At 44.5% G+C, this 19,158-nt stretch overlaps 1 protein-coding gene and 1 long non-coding RNA gene across 3 annotated transcripts in view; both read left to right on the top strand.

Annotated features, from left to right (window-relative positions):
- LOC144162232 (uncharacterized) overlaps positions 1 to 18,981 on the top strand; it is a 27,716-nt gene extending 8,735 nt beyond the window's left edge. The window contains exons 4-5 of the mRNA XM_077692694.1: positions 14,689 to 14,771; positions 16,768 to 18,981. Of these exons, the coding sequence (XP_077548820.1) occupies positions 14,689 to 14,771; positions 16,768 to 16,806 (122 nt within the window). The 3' untranslated portion in view covers positions 16,807 to 18,981. The remainder of the gene's footprint in view (positions 1 to 14,688; positions 14,772 to 16,767) is intronic.
- Positions 1,539 to 9,700, top strand: LOC144162377 (uncharacterized). 2 transcript variants are annotated; one of them, XR_013320661.1, is made up of 4 exons: positions 1,539 to 9,114; positions 9,193 to 9,272; positions 9,328 to 9,414; positions 9,487 to 9,700. It is a non-coding gene; the product is annotated as an uncharacterized LOC144162377 (long non-coding RNA). The 2 variants fall into 2 exon arrangements; XR_013320660.1 differs by having other exon boundaries at positions 9,193 to 9,414.
- Positions 18,982 to 19,158: the final 177 nt, after the last annotated feature.

The following is a 19,158-nucleotide window of genomic DNA, read 5'->3' as shown; positions in this document are numbered from 1 at the left end:
GAAGAGCCTTGTATTTAGCCTTGAAGATATATTGAAGAACTCTGAAATTTGCCACGACAGTGACGTAATATTGCCGGTAGTGACGTATTATGGACCGGCACCAAAGCATCCCTAGTAGCACAAATTGTTGCCGCAACGTTTCTGCCGTGTTGCCAATGTTGTGTAACGTTAGGCAACGTTACACAACGTGGTGACAATGTTGCCGAATGTGGGCCAACATTGGACACATTCAGCAACATTCCCGCAACGTTTATAAACAACGTATAGGCAACGTTGCCCGTATGCACATTTTTCACGTTGCAGCAATGTTGCCAAATGTGGGCCAACGTTGGAGACATTCAACAACATGCACGCAACGTTTACAAACAACGTATAGGCAATGTTGCCCGTATGCACGTTTTTTCACGTTACAGCAATGTTGCCAAATGTGGGCCAACTTTGGAGACATTCAACAACATGCACGCAACGTTTACAAACAACGGATGCGCAACGTTGCCCGTATGCACATTTTTTCACGTTTCAGCAATGTTGCCAAATGTGGGCCAACGTTGGACCCATTCAAAAACATTCATGCAACGTTTACAAACAACGGATGGGCAACGTTGCCCGTATGCACGTTTTTTCACGTTCCAGCAATGTTACCAAATGTGGGCCAACGAAAAATCAGTGTTGGACGCATCCAACAACATTCACGCAACGTTTAACGCATAGGCAATGTTGCCCACATGCACATTTTCTTGCGTTGCAGCAATGTTGCCAAATGTGGGCCAACGTTGGATACATTCATGTAACGTTTAAAAACAACGCATGAGAAACTGCCATTTACACGCTTTTTTCGCGTTGCAGCAATGTTGCCGAATGTTGGCAAATGTCATATTTATGATGATAAACGATTTCACGTGGAGTTACATAAGCTGCCTAAAAATTCAAATGATCCCGTACAGCACACTTGAATGTTTGCGATATAGTTACAGGATACGTTAATTTCGGGAGTGGGGTTAAAAGTGATCAACGCGTACGTACAGTTTCTACATATTTAGCAATGCTCACGAAAAACCTTCAAATTAACATTGTCTGTGTACATGTTTATCTAGGTTGCCGCAATATTGAGGAATGTTGAATGTATAGCAGCTTTCCATTTATTTATTATGTGAAACGCCACACTAACCCAAGTTTTGGAGAAATTACGTCGCCTATAAAAGTTCAAATGGTTATGCCCAATGGACGTCTTAGCCACAGTTCACTGCAACGTTTTTAGATTAGGTTGGTTTAGAAAATGTTGGTTCACTGTACCATCGCCTCGTGTACTTTAATTACTGTACTTTAGCTGCATATAATACGGCACTTACACGCACACGCACGCACATATATGAAATCCCCATCGTCAGCCTGTCTACTGCAGGACGAGGGCCTCACCCATGCAGGAAAGAAAAGTATTCTTTCCTCCTTGCACGGCACTTGCTTCGCGCCATCTCCGCGACCCCTACCTGCCCCGACATACAACCTCCCCCCCCCCCCCCCCCCCCCCCTCCCTCCTCGCCCGCTCCATCGCAAGGGGAAAAAACGTGGCCGAGCTTTCTCTTCTCGCGCAAACCCTGCCGCAGCCCAAAACGAAGAATCTGACGCCCCCGCGCCGGCTCCCTCCTTCGCCCTGAGCACGGCTTTTGAAGCTCCTTTCATGGCGGCCGAGCTCGTGCGGGTCATTCAAAATGCAAAAAGGAAAAGTGCGCCCGTAGCCGAGAGGCAGCACTCGCGCCTTCTTGACTTTGCAACTTCCACTTGTCTTCCGGCACCCTCCCTGCTCAATTTGGCCTCCAACTTGTCCCTCCCATCCTAAAAAAGAACAAATCTCCCAAACCTTTCTCCTCTTTTCGTCCTATTTCATTCACGAGCGTTGCCTCCAAAATTCTCGAATCCATGGCGCTCGCACGCCTCGAATTACAAGTATGCACGAATCTGCAACTTGAACCCTGGGCCGCAGACGGGTTTTCCTCGCCAGCGCAGTGCCATTGGATTCAATTGCCGACCTTGTCTCTGCACTAGAAAACGCGAAGGCTACCAAAAACCGTGGCCTTTGTCGTCCTTTTGAACATTCGCAAAGCCTTCGACCGCTTACGCCACGAGGCTATTCACGATGCAGTAAAACGCTGCAAAATTACTCGGCCGTCACCCTCATCTCCCCCGACGTTACAAGACTGGACGAGGCCCGCCACTCCATCGCGCAAAAATACGCGTGGGTTGCATCATGCAATGCACCCGCTCGCATCCCAAGCATCAAATTTGGGTGACAAGAATCCTGCCTACTCAGCAGGCTCCGTAACTGGCTCCGTACTGCAGCCTCCGTACCAGTGCTCACCTACAACTGAATGAGAAAATCAACAGTCCCACTTGTTCTTCATCCACATAAATCAAGCAGCCTAAAATATCGAATCCAATTCGCGAATCAAACATAAAGGCAAACCAGATTTCGCTCAAATTCCAAATCAAATAACTACCCGCTCTTCATTTAAAATATGAGTTACAAACAGGCCAGAAAATATTTTGGAGCTGGAAAGACGGGGATGAGGGGAGATTTGAACTAAGACACACTTTGTGTGGCTGGGGCCCCTATATGTACACCACGCTATGAATGCGAATTCTCAGTGTAAGGAAAAATGTAAATTTGTGGACGTCCTAGTGATATCGCGTAATGATGTTATATAGCACACTTGCAGTGATATCGCATGGATGTCCACAAGCAGATGATCTTGGGTGAAACATATTGTATGGACATCACATGAATGTCCTGAAATGACATTGGATATTGTGACCATTTGTGGATATCCTATGGACTTTCGTGGTTTGCTGGGTTCAGAGGCAGACCGCAAAAACCCTACATCGATGTGTGATCATTTAGAAACACAGCTCTCGAAAAACTGCAGAAATGCATGTGGAGAAGTGTCACGCTGAGCGTGTAGATTCCCTCATGAAATCTTAAAGGAACCGTGAACGTTTGAACGTTTCTCAAAACGAAAGAAACGCGTGGTGCCGGTCCGACGGATGGCGTAGCCAAACTCGGCGGCAGATCCGTTTATTTTAGTCCCTCATTTGTTGGATGATCACACAATATTATCTTAGAGTGGATGCAGCCTCGAATAAAATAATACCGCCATTCCGCGCATCGTGCGTTACAAGCCAGGTGCTGCACCGTTCTAAGACGGTCATTTTTTTCAAGATGGCCGCCGGCTGTTCCATGAATGAAATTCGTTTTTATTTCATTTTTTTAGTAAGCGGGTAAATCTCATCGCCGTTCTTGGTGTTAATGAAAATATACCACAAATATGGCACCTTCGATTGAAGGTTGAGCGCGAACGAAATATTTTTTTGTTCAGGAAAAACTTACAAAAACACTCATTTATTGCTGTATCATTTTGTAAAGCTAAAAAAATACACTAACAGGCTTCGTTTACGTTGGAGAACAGAATTTTAACAGGGCAGGCAGGCAGATTCCCGATCATAGCCAATACTTTCTAGCCTCACTAAGTTATCAGTGTCGTGCGTGAGCTCGCGTCATCCGCAAATTCCCCCGCAATGATCGTGTTGGCAGTGGCATTTCTTTGTGTTGCACATGGGCCCGCGGCGATTTCCTCCACGTGTAAGAAATCGAACTTCTATTATTAGTCACGCAGGCGTAATTATTATAATCATCGAAAAACTACGTCCGATAAATATAAATACAGTAGTCACTCGTTATAACGAAATCGCTTTATTCGAAATATCGCTTCATTCGAAATTTATTCTGGTCCCAACCCAAACGGATGCATTTTAGGCCGTATTACTCGAAGCGCCAGAAGAGCTTGACCCGCTTAGAGCGAATTAAGTGGCGAGCGGAGGCGTCGCCGTGCCGCGGTGACCCAGTGGCGAGTCAGGCTGTCAACATGGCAGGTCAACACAAGCTGGTACTTCGCCGGCGGTTTTCTCGAGCCGGTCATGCTCGATTCGGGTGATCCCCATTTTGGGCAAACGGTCCAAATTCGTGGTAGGGTCATTGAACTTCGTCGCAACACATTGGTCAAGGGCGCGGACACGACGGTGCGCGAACACTGGCAATCGAACCGTAGAATTGGCAGTGTCGCCGACAACGAGGCGCCGAAGAACTCTTGTGTTGCAAACTTCACGGCTGCACAACTCGGGAAAACAATTCCCAGTGATCATGCAATGCCCCTAATGCGAAACCGATCAGTTTTCATGATTGTGCTTTGTACGCCCAATGAACGGTTAATCTTTTTATTATTACTATTTATTTATTTTTTGAGCTCAACAAACAACCTCCGTCTCGAGCCACGGCATCTGCGGCGCTTTTCAGCGCAAAACTCTCGTATAGCGTTTCGTGACGCCCGCACGCCCCCCTATAAAAGGGGCACTGCCGCTGCCAATTTTTGTGGGCGGCGACCATAGCCTCCTGCATTGCTTGGTCAAATGGTCAAATTGTAGCAGGGGTTGCTCTCGCCCGGCAAGAACATGAAACAGCCACCACAGCTTACTCTGAATAACGTTTTGCTTCAGTGAATACATTATGGTTTGATTCCTCGCAGCTGTGGCGTATAATAAGCTAAACTGGTTTAGCTTTTCTCGAGTGGTTGCTTATATCAATATACCGCTTATAACGAAATTTTTCGCCGTCTTGCTGACTTCGCTATAACGAGGGATTACTGTATCTGTATTCTACATGTTTCCTCTTAGTTTTACGGAATAGCAAGCTCAGTTTAAGCCAATCTTTGCAGCGCGTTATTTGTTTTCATCAGTAAACATGCAATAACAAGAATTCGTTTGTGTTCCCCCTCGCCCCCTACTTGTTGCTTATCCCTGCTCCATTTATATGTCCCATTTGAACTTCAGCCTTCGTAATATCGCTCAAAAACAGTCACTTTCAAAAGCAATCATGATTTTTCTATACTCGTCGTGCTAGTCGCACTTTTCTTATGGAGTTGATGAACAAATTTTTACTTTTTTACGGGGTGCCCACAATAATTTGAAGATATGACTCAACAACGAAGCACCTCATTTCTATACCCGTTTTTTTTTTCATTCACTTTTCCTAAAGGTATATACGCATACGACGTATACACGCAAAAATTTCTTGGCGGCGTGCATCTGACACATGAGTTTCTTGAGGACAGATTGGACTTACAATAACTCTAAGCGGCCGCTTTTGTTGGCTATGGACGCGTTTCCGTGAAGTCCAGTCCCCGCGAAATTTGTGAACGTGTGCAATGAAGCGTCGCTGTGCCACACCTAGTAAAAAGCCAATCAACTAGGCACGACAGTCACGCTCTGAAAAATCAATACCTGCATTGTAAATCAACTTAGATCCGTGTAAATGACACCCAAATAATCACGTGTTTTAAGCAGAATTTCACTGATGTACGAAACCAACTTTTCCATTTTGCGAATGCGCTCTTATTGGAACATCCGTGCGCTCAACGGTTCGCACCAGCCCCTGCAGGTCGTGTCGCTCATGCAATTGGTATACCGATTGTCTCATCTTATAGTGTGATTTAGTTATTCTAGAAACCCACCACAGTGGCTGTTGTGCTAGCGCTGAGTCCAAGGATTGAGCCCGAGTACGCGGGCTCGATTGCAGGCCGCGGCAGCCGCTTTTTGTGTGTGTATGTGTGTGTGTGTGTGTGTGTGGAGGCGAGAAGCGGAAATGCCCGTGTGTTCGGGATTTCGGTGCACGTTAATTAGATCCCCAGGTAGTCAAAATTAATCCGGAGCCCTCTACTACGGTGCGCCTCATCGCCTGTGTAGCGTCGGCGCATGAAACCTCATAATCAGTCAAATCAGATATTTTAGGGCGATTTTAACGCATCATTAAACTTAAAGAGCAAAACACAGCTGCTGAGCACCGATAAAGCCGCGCAGCTTTCACCCTCAACTGTGCGTTGTCACGTATGGCCAACTATCGGGCTGTTTTCGTGAGTCTTTTACAAATGCCACGCGGGTGCGTTTTTGTCCATGTGCATGCCGCATATATCCAGGAAACTGGCCAAATGCACAGCGCCTGCTAATTAACCCAACGCGCGCGTGAAACAGACGGCGCAGCATTTCTACGTCGTGAGGCACGAATGAGAACTTGGGTTTCATTGCCGTGTGTTATTTTGCAATCATTATTTGCTGAATAAATAAACAAACTGGAATTTCAACAAGAAAATAGCTTTTTATGCCATCGTCAAATGGTATCTACTCCGACTTGGCTTCATTTACGTTCCATAGCCGCTCACTTCACCATGACATCATACCGAAATTTAACGCGGCCTCTTTACAATGGAGATGTGTTCTTTTGGGAAACGTGCACCATATGGAAAGACAAAGTGATCGGGTATACGCCGTGTTTTTCATTCGAGGTGTTGGCCGTATCTTTAAGAAGTTCGCGCACATTTCTTTCATAACTCCCTGAAAACAGCATCCAGAAATGACTTCCCAACTTTCCTTTCCTATTGTTAAAACATTGCGCGCCTTCCTTTGGTAGTAAACGGTTGCATTATAAAAAAGGTAATCGTGCATCGACAAGGAAAATTTCCAGTTCCATTTTGCTAAGTTTTCACAAGCGACTCGCACTGTTAACTTTCTCTCTTAAAGGAGCACTGACACCAAATTTTTGCTTCATGTTTTATTCGTTAGGTGTAATAGGTGTAATATTTGGTAAATGTTGCCGTGAATGGGTATTCTAGCGATTGCGCGATTACAATGGCGACCTTCGGAAGCCTATGTATGGCCCCTTTAAAGCATGCATGGCCGGGTTGTTTTATGTTGCCGCCTGTATATCCTTAAACAAAAATAATCTAGATAGAAGGCTCAAACATTGCCTTGTTGCTGGATCCTCATAATTGCTCGAAAAAATTAATTTACTGGAGAAATTTTATATGCAAGCTATATACATTTCTGTGCATCATATGGGTGTGCGAGCCGTATACATGTCGCCAGCTAATTACAATCGTGTGTTTTCCTTTCATATATACATTGCTGCAGTAATTACGGTTGATTTATGAAATAGATTAAAGCCCAAAGTTCATGTACTTTAAATTGCCCCCTTCTTGTGACATTTAGTCACTGTTATAGCCCCTCTGATCAGCGAACGTTCCAACTAGTCCACACCTTGCACCTTTGTTTGAAATAGACAACATGAAGTGGGCTGTTTTATATTTCAACTTCCCCATAGACATTTCACCTACCTCGAGCGCCAAAGTCAGAGCACCATGATATTGTAACATATATGAAACAATAAAACAAAACAAAGACCTAACCCTGGTGTGACACCCATTTTCCAGGAGATACTGCCTGTACGAAAGCTCATTGGCCTATTTCAAGGATCTTTTCTCATTATACAAACGAACCTTCCAAGTAACCTGAAAATTTTTGCTCTTGTTCCCTTCCAATAGCATTGCACACACTATCTTCAGATTTTTCCTGGTGTAATTTTTATTCGTAAGAGGTTCCAATGCATCGAACACTTGTCGCGTTCTGCTTGGCGCGAAACGAAATACAGCAGGGCGCCAGGCGTTCTCGGAACCCCGCCTTTTTCCGAGACTTCAGCTGGGAATCAGGCACGCTGTCTCGCGCATTCCTTTCTTCCTGCATGCCTTATTTTTTTGTTTTCGTCGACGCTCCGTCCCGTCCCGTCCCTTCTGTGTGTCGCGAAGGAAGTTTCAGCAGCCGAGCGCGAAGGTGGGGATGGCCGAAAAAAAAAAAAAAAAAAGACCGAAAGAAAAGGCTTTCGTCCTTGGCCAGCGTCCTACCCTCCTCTCACACGCGCACACGTGCGCGCCCCTCGCAGAGGGGTCCTCCCCTCATGCTCCTTTGCGACTGGCAGCCGGCGGTGGGTTGGGAAGAGTAGACGAAATGCCCGCGCTTTTTTCAGAAAGGAGCAGCCATAGTGACAATCAAACGGAATGGAGAAGGAACCATGTCATACGAAATATTGTTGTGTGGCCGGATGTTACGGCGAATATTTGCGGGCCGGTAAGTTCATAGCAACCGACCAGTGAAGGTAAGCGCTCGATTTTCTGAGCTCGCCTCGTTCTTTCGAATGCAGTTTACTTCGTAAAAGTGCGGGAACAAGATTGCCCTCCCGTTTCTAACTTCTAAGCATATCCTTGCTTTTGTGAATGCGTACGGTTGTAAAAGGGGAACACGTATTCACTTAAATTTTATGGAAAGAGTATAATGAGAAATCAGGTGGGCGCTCAGTAGTAGATTTTTTGTTATGATGCTGAAATCGAGTGTATATATGTTCTGCAAGAACCTTGATATGTACGATTGGCTTTTAATTTACTTCTCGCCGCAGCTGCTCACGAACGCGAAAAATACAAGTAATAAATATAACTTTGTTATGTTTAATTTCACGCGAGTTTCGGCGGCATGCTGTAACGGAACACAATTTAGCGTTGCAGTTAAGCCATATGTTATCAGCTGCTTATGCGAACCATCTTACGATGTAAAACAACGCCTGACGTCTTTGTAGTATTCACATATTTTCCATGTGAAAGGCTGGTCTACGTCGGATGCTTATAACTATAAAGAAAATAAATGACAAATAAAAATAAATAAATAAAATGATCAAAAATAAATAAAAATAAGAAAATAAAACAGCTCAAGCCAGTTTTTAGCACATTTTTCGAGAGCAAAAGGTAAAATTAGGCAACCAAGAAAATACACGGTTGTAATTTCATCTAGTTGTACATGTAATGTTTCCCTTCTTTACATTTGCCTGTTTACTAATTTTTGTTCGTTGCGTTTTTATGTTTATGGCCATTGAGGTAATTATCGTCCTCTTTCAATGATTGCCGACGTACCACGTCGTCATCAGTTGGTCGGCTTCTCTTGTTAATTGAAAATTCTCTGGCAAGCTGTCTGATCGAAGACTTTTCACTTAATTACTCAATGGCCTGGAAAGAAAGCTGTAAGGTATTTTATATAATTAAGTATTTTGTCCTTTTCTGTTTTCCAGGGATGCTTGAGAAACCAACTCAAGCGATGTGCGTCATAAAGTTGGCACGGGCATTAGAAAAAGTTAAACAAGCAACAAAGTGAAAAGTGAAGAGGCCTGTTTTGCTATAATATTCCTTCCTAAAGGTAAGGTTTTCTCTATTAGCTAAAATTTGCTTCACTTCAGTTTTCTGAACCACTTCTATACACTCTGTTTTGTTTCAGAAATACCTTATGATTTACCAGCACTACAACATTGACACACGAATAAGCTCATCTGGCAGTAAGCGTCATCCAAACTGCAGGTGAGCTTCTGAGCACCCTGTGTGTTAGAGCAATGCCATTTTGTTTGTTTTCCAGGAATGGCAGTCAAACCTCATTTGAAGTGCCAGTACAAGAAAATTGATGAGGCCATATTGTATGCCAAAAGTCCTGGTGTTCTGAGAGGTGAGACATTGTCTATGCTGTAACAACTTTGCAACTTCTCCTAAACTACAGCTTTTTTTCATTTCGCGGAAGCGTGGCAGTAACAACCCCATGTTACTGGGTTCATGGCCGTCAAGTATGTCATCAAACTGACTTGTCAAGGCAGAAGAACAAGCAAGCCCAGGAGGAGAAAAACGAAGACAACGGCTGAAACAGCGTACTTGCGAAATTCAATTGCTTTAACACAATACGTATTCGGATCGATTGTTAATGGTAAAATAAAACGCACATGTTCTTTCATCTTAAAGAGTGTCAGTGTTGTTATTTACGCTAGCTGGCATGTTCCTTGCTTTAAAATTCCGCCATTTCTTAGTTTGTTATTTTGCCCGACTGCCTTAATTGTGTGTGTTGGTCAGTGTAGGGATCAAATGTATGAACATGCAGTCTAAAATGCCAGTTTATACCTTTCAGGAGTTTATGAGGACGAGGTTTGAAGTGCTCGCTTATCATGCAGTCAACAATCGTCTGTCTAGGAAAAAGTTAACTTATAATATTTTCATCTAGTTATTGTTGCATGTATATTAGATACATGTAACTGTAAGTTACCTGCAGTACATTGCTGCAATATCATCGCTTCGTAAGAGAAACATTGCAATTGAACGTCATATCAACAGTGCGCGGATGCGGCCCTCGTGGGGAAAAAACGTATCTTTAAAGTTGCGGTAACGTTGTAGGAAGCATCGCTTGAACATGATAGCGACGTTTTCTAAAATATAGCTGGAAAGCTACCGCAAAATTGTAGGAATGTTATTGCAACTTCATAAAAACATTGCTTGAACGTTGCAGCAACGTTCTTTGTATGCTAACTTCATGTTAAATGTGTGGATCTAAAGTTGCTGCAAGATTGTAGCAATGTTATCACAACGTCTGAATGGTACAGGGATATGCTTAAATGTGGTATGCACGTTGCGAAAATGTAGCTGAAAAGTTGCTGCAATGTCATCAGAAAATGTCTCATAACGTTGTTCAAATGTGTCCCGCACGTGGCTGGAAGGTTGCTCCAAGAGTGTAGCAACGTTGACGAACGTCAGAAGCAACGTTATCCAAACATTAAAACAACACCCTTAAAACGTTGCCCCCATGTTGGAGCAATGCTAATATCATGTTGACGCAATGTTTCTGGGAAACATTGCACTAACGTTAAAAAAAGCGGACATTAGCCACGTTTTGGCAACGTTAAGGGGAAACGTTGTGGAAATGTTCGGGCAACATTCTGTGCTACTAGGGATATAGTTATCAGCATGTTAACAGCGTGTCGGCATTCTAGTAATAAACGAAACTAGAGGCCTCAATACGATCTCCCAGTGCTGTTTCTTGGCAGAGGCTTAGGTCATTAGCCACCAATCGCGTCAACCAAAATCTGTAACGTAATAGAGGAATTGCCGGGAGGGGGCAAGGAGTCACCACTGCTGCATCTGTTTTCCCTAATACCGTATTTACTCGATTCTAAGCACCCCCTTTTTTTACCTTGATGCGCAAGTGAGGGGGGTGCTTAGATTCAAAAAACAAATTAACCCCCTCCCCCAAAACACATTTTTTCTTGCGGCAGTCTTTGATGAGACGGGTGCAAAGAATACTGTTTCATTTGACAAACAATCAAGAGAAAAATTTTGACCACTCGAGTCCGTTATACCGTTTGAGCCGCCGCTTTCTGTATCCCACAGCGGGTTGTCTTCTGTTCCGTCGAAGTGGTTTTGTAACTGAACACTTCATGCATGACCTTGTCACAACATCAACTTGGACCCACTGACACGTGTCCTAAATCTGCCTTGCGATGAATGCTATGAAAAGGAAGTGCCAAGATTCGCATGCAAACTTTTTTTCCAAAATTTCTTCTGAAGGTAGGGCAGGGTGCTTAGAGTAGGGGTTGCTTACAATCGCAAAAATACGGTTTCCCCAATACTTCCTTGAACTTTGTGATAAAATTGGTATCCTCGTTATCATTGGCACGAAGTGGTTCTTTAATGGACTAAACTTGTATTTTATCCACCTCGCAGGCCGGAGCTTCCTGACAATCCGGCACAATGCGTCCGTGTTCCACACGGAGGAGTGGAAACCACGAGGGTGCACCATGTACCTGCCGCTCACGCAGGATGTGATGATCAACACGCGCTGCATCGACCAGCTCAGCTTCGAGACAGACCAGTTCTTCCTGGCCGATGGCAAGGGAAACTACATCGGTGCAAAGAGTGGTGAGTGTGCATTGTGCGCCATGCTACGGTATAACTGCCCTTGGTTTGCATTACATGCACTGCTGTCACCAGGCACAGGCACCGATACAGGCACCGATACAGGCACTGGTACAGACACTGGTGCAGGCACAGCCACTGGTACAGGCACCGATACAGGCCAGTGGTACAGACCGAAATCGGGTTGCTGTCCTGTGTTGCTTAGCACGAGGGCAGGGGTTCGATTCCCAGCCGTGGTGGCCACTTTTGTGATGGAGGCGAAAAGCAAAAACGGCCGTGTGTACGAGATTTCGGCGCACGTTAAAGATCCCCGGGTGGTCGAAATTAATCCGGAGCCCTCCACTATGGCGCACCTCATCGCCTGCGTTGCGTCAGCACGTTAAGCCCTGCAATCAATCAATCAAATCAGTCGGGTTGGTGTCCCATTTGATCCTAACCTACACACATGCTGCAATGTCCAGTGCCATTATTGTCCCATTAGGTCATAAACTAGTGCATCAAAAGCGTGTAACTCAAACTCAGTTAATTCGAACCTACAGTTAATTTGAACTGATGCCCTGCAGGTCCCGGCACATCCCTGTATATTTCAATGGGGGAAAAGCTCGCCGATAATTCGAACGCGTCTATATCCAGAACGGTTAATTCGAACGGGGATCCCCTGGTTACCATCCCTCCTCACACAAGAAGTCGGCCCGGAGTGATTACAATGCGCTGCGAATCCAAACCAAACCGAATTCACTAGAGATGCAAAACAATTCGAAACAAAACAACAACAGCGTAGCGCTTGCACTACACTGCTGCGACAGCTTATTTCATTTCCACAGCGAAAATGAGCAACATGAGCTTCATGAACATTATTTGCGAAACCATCTGCCGCAAACATACAGTAGTGCCTAATTCGCGATAACAGGTCTGGGGGTGGCTTCTTTGTGTTCTGCCCATGTAGTGTGGCCATTCATTCTAGTATTCCATTCATTCTAGCACCTGCCCGCTAATTCCGTATTTTCGCACGTATAACCTGCACCAAAAACACGAAAATTTCAGTGGCGAAGTGGGGGTGCGGATAATACGCGGGGTTTCCCCTTTAGTGCAGCTTCACGGCAATGCACGTTGTGCAGTGAAGCTCCTACGCAGTAACACTGACTAAGCCTTCCATGGCAGCGATTGCGCAAAACATACAAGGACAAGGAAGAAAAAACAAGGACGAGCGCACTCTCACAAGTGAATTCGATTAGTGAGTTGTGACTTTCGCCCTGCAGTCAGTGTATTCTACTTGCTAAATATACGATTTTTTCTGTCTACATAGTATGTGATGAGTTGCTTGAGCAGTAGCTTTGATGCAGCCTTTCCTGTATCGAATGACTTTTTTTTTTCCGGTGGGCTGAAAGTGGGGGTGCGGATTATATGCAAGGGCGGGTTATATGCGTGAAAATACAGTATGTGGGTGAGGGAGGGAGTGACCCGTGAGCAGAATGCAAGGGTGACTCAATAGTATTGTGTGTATACCCAAACAAGTACTAGCGGATGAGGACAGTGGTGTAAAATGACAAATGTGCATGTATGTTGGTGTGTGTATAAACACATCCATCTTTCGCAGTGTACAGTTAAATCAGGACATAACGAAGTTGACAATATAGTTTGCAATTTGTTGTTACCTCCAGGTTTTCATTACATGCAGGTTATGAGTTTAGGCTCGGGTGAATGAAGCAGAAATGAAACCGGAATGATAGGCATAAGTGAAGGTGAACAAACCCTTCGAGGATTTATTTATCAGTGAAAAACTGCCTGATTCGCGCCTGCAACTTTCGCATGAGCTTAGCCTAGGCACTACAAAACACTCCAAAGAAGCGAGGTCACTTACTCCTATATTCACAAACGTAACTTAAGTATCACTTTTGCCTTTTGACGCTTTTTGGTTCCAAATGCGTTTCATGAACCAAACTCATGCTGAAAGGGTGCCTTTTTGCAAACTTGATGCTCTTTCTCACACTCAAAATTTCTGAGAGGGTGCTAGCTGGGATACTGTACCAGGTGGCGATGGAATTTAAAAATGCCAGCTCGCCTTGGAAAGAGAAAACTTAGTTTTCTGGCAGCAGAACTCATCACCGGTGAACCAACACTACAGATAGAAGTGTAGGCGCGAGATCACGCACCCACAGGCAGGCCTAGCACCTCAAAACTTGAGTCACGAACTGACATCGCACTCACACGTGGAAATGCTTGGTAGTTTGCGGTACGGGCGAAAAAAAAAAAAAACTTAAGTGTAGTTACTCTTGCCACCTGGTGTCATGCTACACAAGCAAAGCCTAAAGTCGGTGCTACGTTAGCCATGGGATCCGTTCTTCATCATGATGAATTTTGTTTTTGGCAATTCCAGATGCTTTCGTAGCTTCCGGCTCATTAAAGAAGTGCTAATATTCTGTTAATTAGTGCATTTCTCCAATTGAGTTGTAGTAAGTTTGTTAAATCAAGGTTAACCACCGCAATGCCCTCGTTACTAGAGGCTGCAAGCACATGGGCTTCTATGGGGGTGACAATGGGGAATTGAAAAACTTCATTAAATCCAGGAATTTGTTATATAGAGGTTCGTTAGATGCTGGTATTATTCTCCCTACCAGTTCTTGTAAAAGTGTGATTGGTGCCCAGTAGTTTGAAGCTCCATTTGTCTCGATTTCATGGCTAGTATGAGCTGAGTGGGTCAGGGAACAAACGCGTGTTAAGGACATATTAGTAGAAATTAAGGAGGAATGGGAAAGGGCATGTATTGTGAAGGCATGATAACCGTTGGTCATTAAGGGTAACAGAGTGGATGCCTAGAAAAGGCGAACGTAGCAGGGTGCGGCATAAGGTTAGACGGGCAGATGAGATCAAGAAGTTTGCGGGATAAGTTGATCACAGTGAGCACAGGACCGGGATAATTGGAGATCTACGGGAGAGGCCTTTGCCCTGCAGTGGGCGTAGATAGGCTGGTGATGATGATGATGAGGTTTCTCCACGAAAGAGAGAGAGAAAGAAATGAAAGAAACATTATTTTCCGTGCTTGCAGGCCACGCCATTCACATGTGGAGGTACGACCCGGCCAGCAAGCGGCTCTTCATATCCCAATCGGTGCTGTTCCTTAGAGAGCAGGTGAGCGGAAAGCATGGTCTCTTTTATTAACGCAAAAGCCTCGTATGTTTTGTTGGGATATGACCCTGAACGACTTTGGCGTCAACACGAACGGTACAAAATTTCAGTTCAAAGTTCAGTTTAGGTTGGCTGCTGATAACAGCATTGAAATTAGCAGGGTATAATTAAACACACAATGTGTTAGAACCTACGGCGACACAGCATATGCCATCATCCCAACACCAAATTGTTATATTCTGTTGTAATGTCCAATTGTAATGTCCAATTGCAACTCCGTCATCCCATTTGTAACGGCCTGCCATTACAATCAGCCGGTTGTGAAATTGCTACCTGCCTTGCTATTGAAACGATAATGTGAGGAACCTCACACCTCTGCGACCTCGAAAAATGATTCGGTGATAATCACATTGTAGTGACAGCTCTATTTCGTTTTCACCAGGAAGCAGTGCCAAAAACTACGCACGCATCAAAAGGTTATTTAAAAGGTCCTACACAGCATTAACGCTTGACTGTAAAGCGAGGCCAAATCTGATGTCTAGGAAAGCTGTAGTCAGGTGATTGTATTGTATCGTCTCGTAACTGTACCATAGCTAAAATTTTGTCTCAAATATCTTTAAATAGGACCAGGACATAAAAATAAAAGTGTATTAACAGATATCCATTCCAACGAAAATTTTTGAAATGAAAACCATATGTCGAAACTAGACCTGAAGACAATTAGGGCATTCTGCGTGTTGTTTCAAGATTGAGACTTGCGTTTACAGGATAACTGGAGCTTGCTTAACCCACAAATTCACATTTTGGAATGATTCGAGCACTTTTGCAACTGAGCGTGTTGATTACCGAGCGATAGCAAAAAATGTCGTGGTCCCGTTACCAGTTTGCTTGGAACAAGATTTATGTTTTTTAATGTTTTGCCGCTCACGGCATGAAACCCTCGATCCTGATGGGGCTTACAAAAAGCAGGTTAGAGTAGCCGATTGATTTTTTGGACCTGGAGGGGAATGAAAAATAATCAGAATAAAAGAACAGTCCGAAAAATCCGTGTGTCATTACTCCTATGGGGCAACTGGCTGTTCCTCGGAAAAGTTCGAAATATCCAGCAAGTCCAAATTTGCGGAGTCCGAAAAAAACGATCGGCTACTGTACAACTTGCCTGTACACGTACCAAATCGTTGCAGCCGGCGAGATGTAGCGACCAGTAAAGTTGGCAAATCCATTTTGGTTGGGAGAACAATCGCTATTGTTTTGACGAGGCACGCAGTAGCAAGATAAGTAACAGATGGATAGAAAGACTTTATTTAAACAGAATGGTCAGTAGTTGTCAAAGTCACTCAGTCCAAAAGCGTGCTGCTCGTTTGAATGACAGCTAACTTGAAGTGGGCAGCCAGGTACAATTGATCTTCCATGGTTATTGCTGAAGTTAGTGGGAACGGGTGTAATGGTTTTCAGACTTTTGTTTTCTTGGGGAGGGAAAAGGTAAAGTAAGGGTCCACATTCCATTACTATGGCAGACAACTATCGGAATTTACTATAGCTGCGACACTAGACAAAGACTTGTATAAAGCGTGTTACAGCTGGGATAGAATGCATGATGTCTCCGGACTGTTGATTAAAGTGCCTTGATGGCGGGTGAGGAAGCTAAGGGTTGCAATATCAAGCTTGAGATAAAGGCAGTCTTCTCGCTAGTTGTTCTCTAGTTTTCATGTTACAACTGCACCCACAGTTTTCACGTACCTCACATTTAAAAAGAAAAGAAAAATAACTGCACGTTCCAAAAATCGTATGCAGCTGTGACGCATTTCTGAGCCAGACTGCACTCTACCTTAACTGGTGTTGAAAAGGAAAATTAAGCAGATAAGCTGAAACGAAAATGAACCAGGTGTAAGTTTCAAGCTTTTCTTCAAGCTATCTTATCTACGCGACGTTACCTGTGTTGGCGTGGCGGACCGTACATTTCTAGAATTAACTAATCAATTACCTGATGTCAATGCAGGACCACAGAGAAGTTCTGGACCAATTGGAGTACCTCTGACGCAAGTCGCTCCTTGAAAGTCCTTGTGACTACACACACCGCCAAGCATGCCTCTGGTTGAGACAATGCCCTTCAATGGACGTCCCTCTCCTCTGCTCAAGGGTTGGTCCTTCTTCAACGTACACCAAACCGGACTCTGTTGTGTTCAGTGCGTTGACAGCCGCTGCCAGCTGACAACCAAAAAACCGTCTAGACTTGGCGACCGGGACAAGGACAATGACCGGTACAAGGTGGATGGTATGCAAGACAGCGCGGTCCTAGTCAGGAGGGCACTGTTGAAACGGCGTCAACATGTTGTATGCAAACTAAATGCAGCAGTCAGGGTCACTGCTCTGTGAGCACACGACATGCTAGAACTCTGTCCAGAAATAAGCTCCTATTTTTTTTTTTGCAATGACTGCTACTTTCATTTTCCCCATGCCGTTGACAGTGTATGTGAAGCCATGCAGTGCATATCTGTGTGGTCATTCTTGTTGTTGATGTGATAAACTACGAGCTAGTCATTGTTGCTGCCGCTGTGAGTGTTGTATTTTTCTCATTGAATGCTCTTTTGTTTCGAGAGCGCAAGTGCACTTGCCCGAGTTTTTGTCATGCACTATTATAGTTTGTCAATACTGAACTCATTTGGCATGGCATCAAAAAATAACTTCAGAATGTTCACACCAGAGGCTGTTTGCTGGTGTCTTTGATATGTGCATTCAAAGGATGCTTAGTGCATGGCTGTGCTGTTTCTATTTGGTACACATTTTTAAGACATTCTGGGAAATTAAACAAGGTAGTCTAGTCTATCTGCCAAATAATTCATTTTTAATATGAAGAGTGTAACCAAACGATCGTCGTTGAAGATGTCGCAGCCCATTTTCAACTGAGATCGGGTCACATGAGCTGGCGTCATGACAATGTAAACTGAAACGAGTTTGGCCCAGAACAGCTTGGACAGCTCAATTGAAGAGCGTTTATCCAGTTCTCTATGAAATGGTCACGAACTGGTATTGGTTACTTGTGGTTTTCTAATAAAAGGTGTTTGGGATGACCGGTATTAGGCCAGCTGGTACACCGAAGCTCTTCAGGACCAAATGGCAAGCTTTACACAAGATAATTCTCTAAGAAAGCTCCGACTGCAGAGATAATGCGAGAAACAATCATAGCCTGTGCACGATGGTGTCTGTGAAAGTGCGTGATGAGCATGCTGGCCACGGTATCTCGTGCATCGAGAGAGTTCTGTTCTAGTCACGTATAGTCCTGGTAGCCACACTGGGGGTTACACTGGGGCCACACTGGGGCCAGTTTGTCTGGTGTGAGAAACAAAAGTATGAAAGATGTTTCAAACTTGCTAAGAATGTTAAAGCGAAAGCCTGGTTGGACCTTCTGTTGGTCTGCTGTTGACCTTTCTGTTGAACTTTGCGGCCGTGCCCGTCACCACTTGGCCCTCCAATGCTCGTTCCACCATCGCTCGCCATTGCCAGGAGCCACCTGTCTGTCCCTGTTGGCACCTTTACCTCTGAAGACGGCTCGCACTGAACGTGCGGCAGTGACCTAACTTCCTTCGGCGCTTTCGTTTCCCTTTCCTGGTGCGTGCTCTGATTTCTTGAGCAATTCTGCGCGCCTCACAGCAATTTTTTGTACATTATGTGTTCCATGAAACAGGGATCTAAGGCTCTCACCTTCAAAAATGACAAAATCTCTCCACGGCGAAAAAAATGCATATAAAGCAGCAGACCAAAGCAGTAAAAGGAAAAGCAGAGCATGCTACCCACTCTGATGATATTCAGGTATTCTTAGCCGTGAAAGTATCAAGACAGCTAGGTGTTTGGTGTACATGGGGATAAAAGAAATGTTTGCTTTAAACGTGAGATCATAACTGCGGTGTTCCCTGGTGGAATTATGTAGGTCTTGTGCCACCTTACAGATTGGCTGTCGGGCCACACCAACCGATCGCTGCCACTTCATAGGGCTTACGAAGACAAAACCTGCGTTCATTGAAAAGACTACTTTGTCCTAATAGCAATGACGCCACTTGTAATGACAAAAGGAGGGTGTTTTGGAAAACAACCACAGTCTATTTTTGGAATACCATGACCGGTAACAGTTGTTACGGCTGTTTTGTTGTAATACTTGGTTGTTTTGCAGCCTAATAAAAAACCAGTTTTCGTCTCTATGGAGACAGCCTACAGAGACATGTCCATGGAGAGTGTCTTTGAGACACCAGGCAAGCAACAAGTTCTCAGGATTTCAGCACAGCAACCAAAGTTTAAGGAGCGGTTCTGGAACAATCCATTTGCATATTTATGTTCCACATGCAGCTACCAGTAGTGGTCCCTTGGTACCTTTAAACCACTCTGAAAGGCACAT

The sequence above is a fragment of the Haemaphysalis longicornis genome, unplaced genomic scaffold (genome assembly GCF_048455015.1).
Source record: "Haemaphysalis longicornis isolate Haplotype H1 unplaced genomic scaffold, Haemaphysalis longicornis Haplotype H1 scaffold_12, whole genome shotgun sequence".
NCBI lineage: Eukaryota > Metazoa > Arthropoda > Arachnida > Ixodida > Ixodidae > Haemaphysalis > Haemaphysalis longicornis.
Note: the sequence above shows the minus strand (reverse complement) of the source record. Positions and strands in the feature narration are given on the sequence as shown.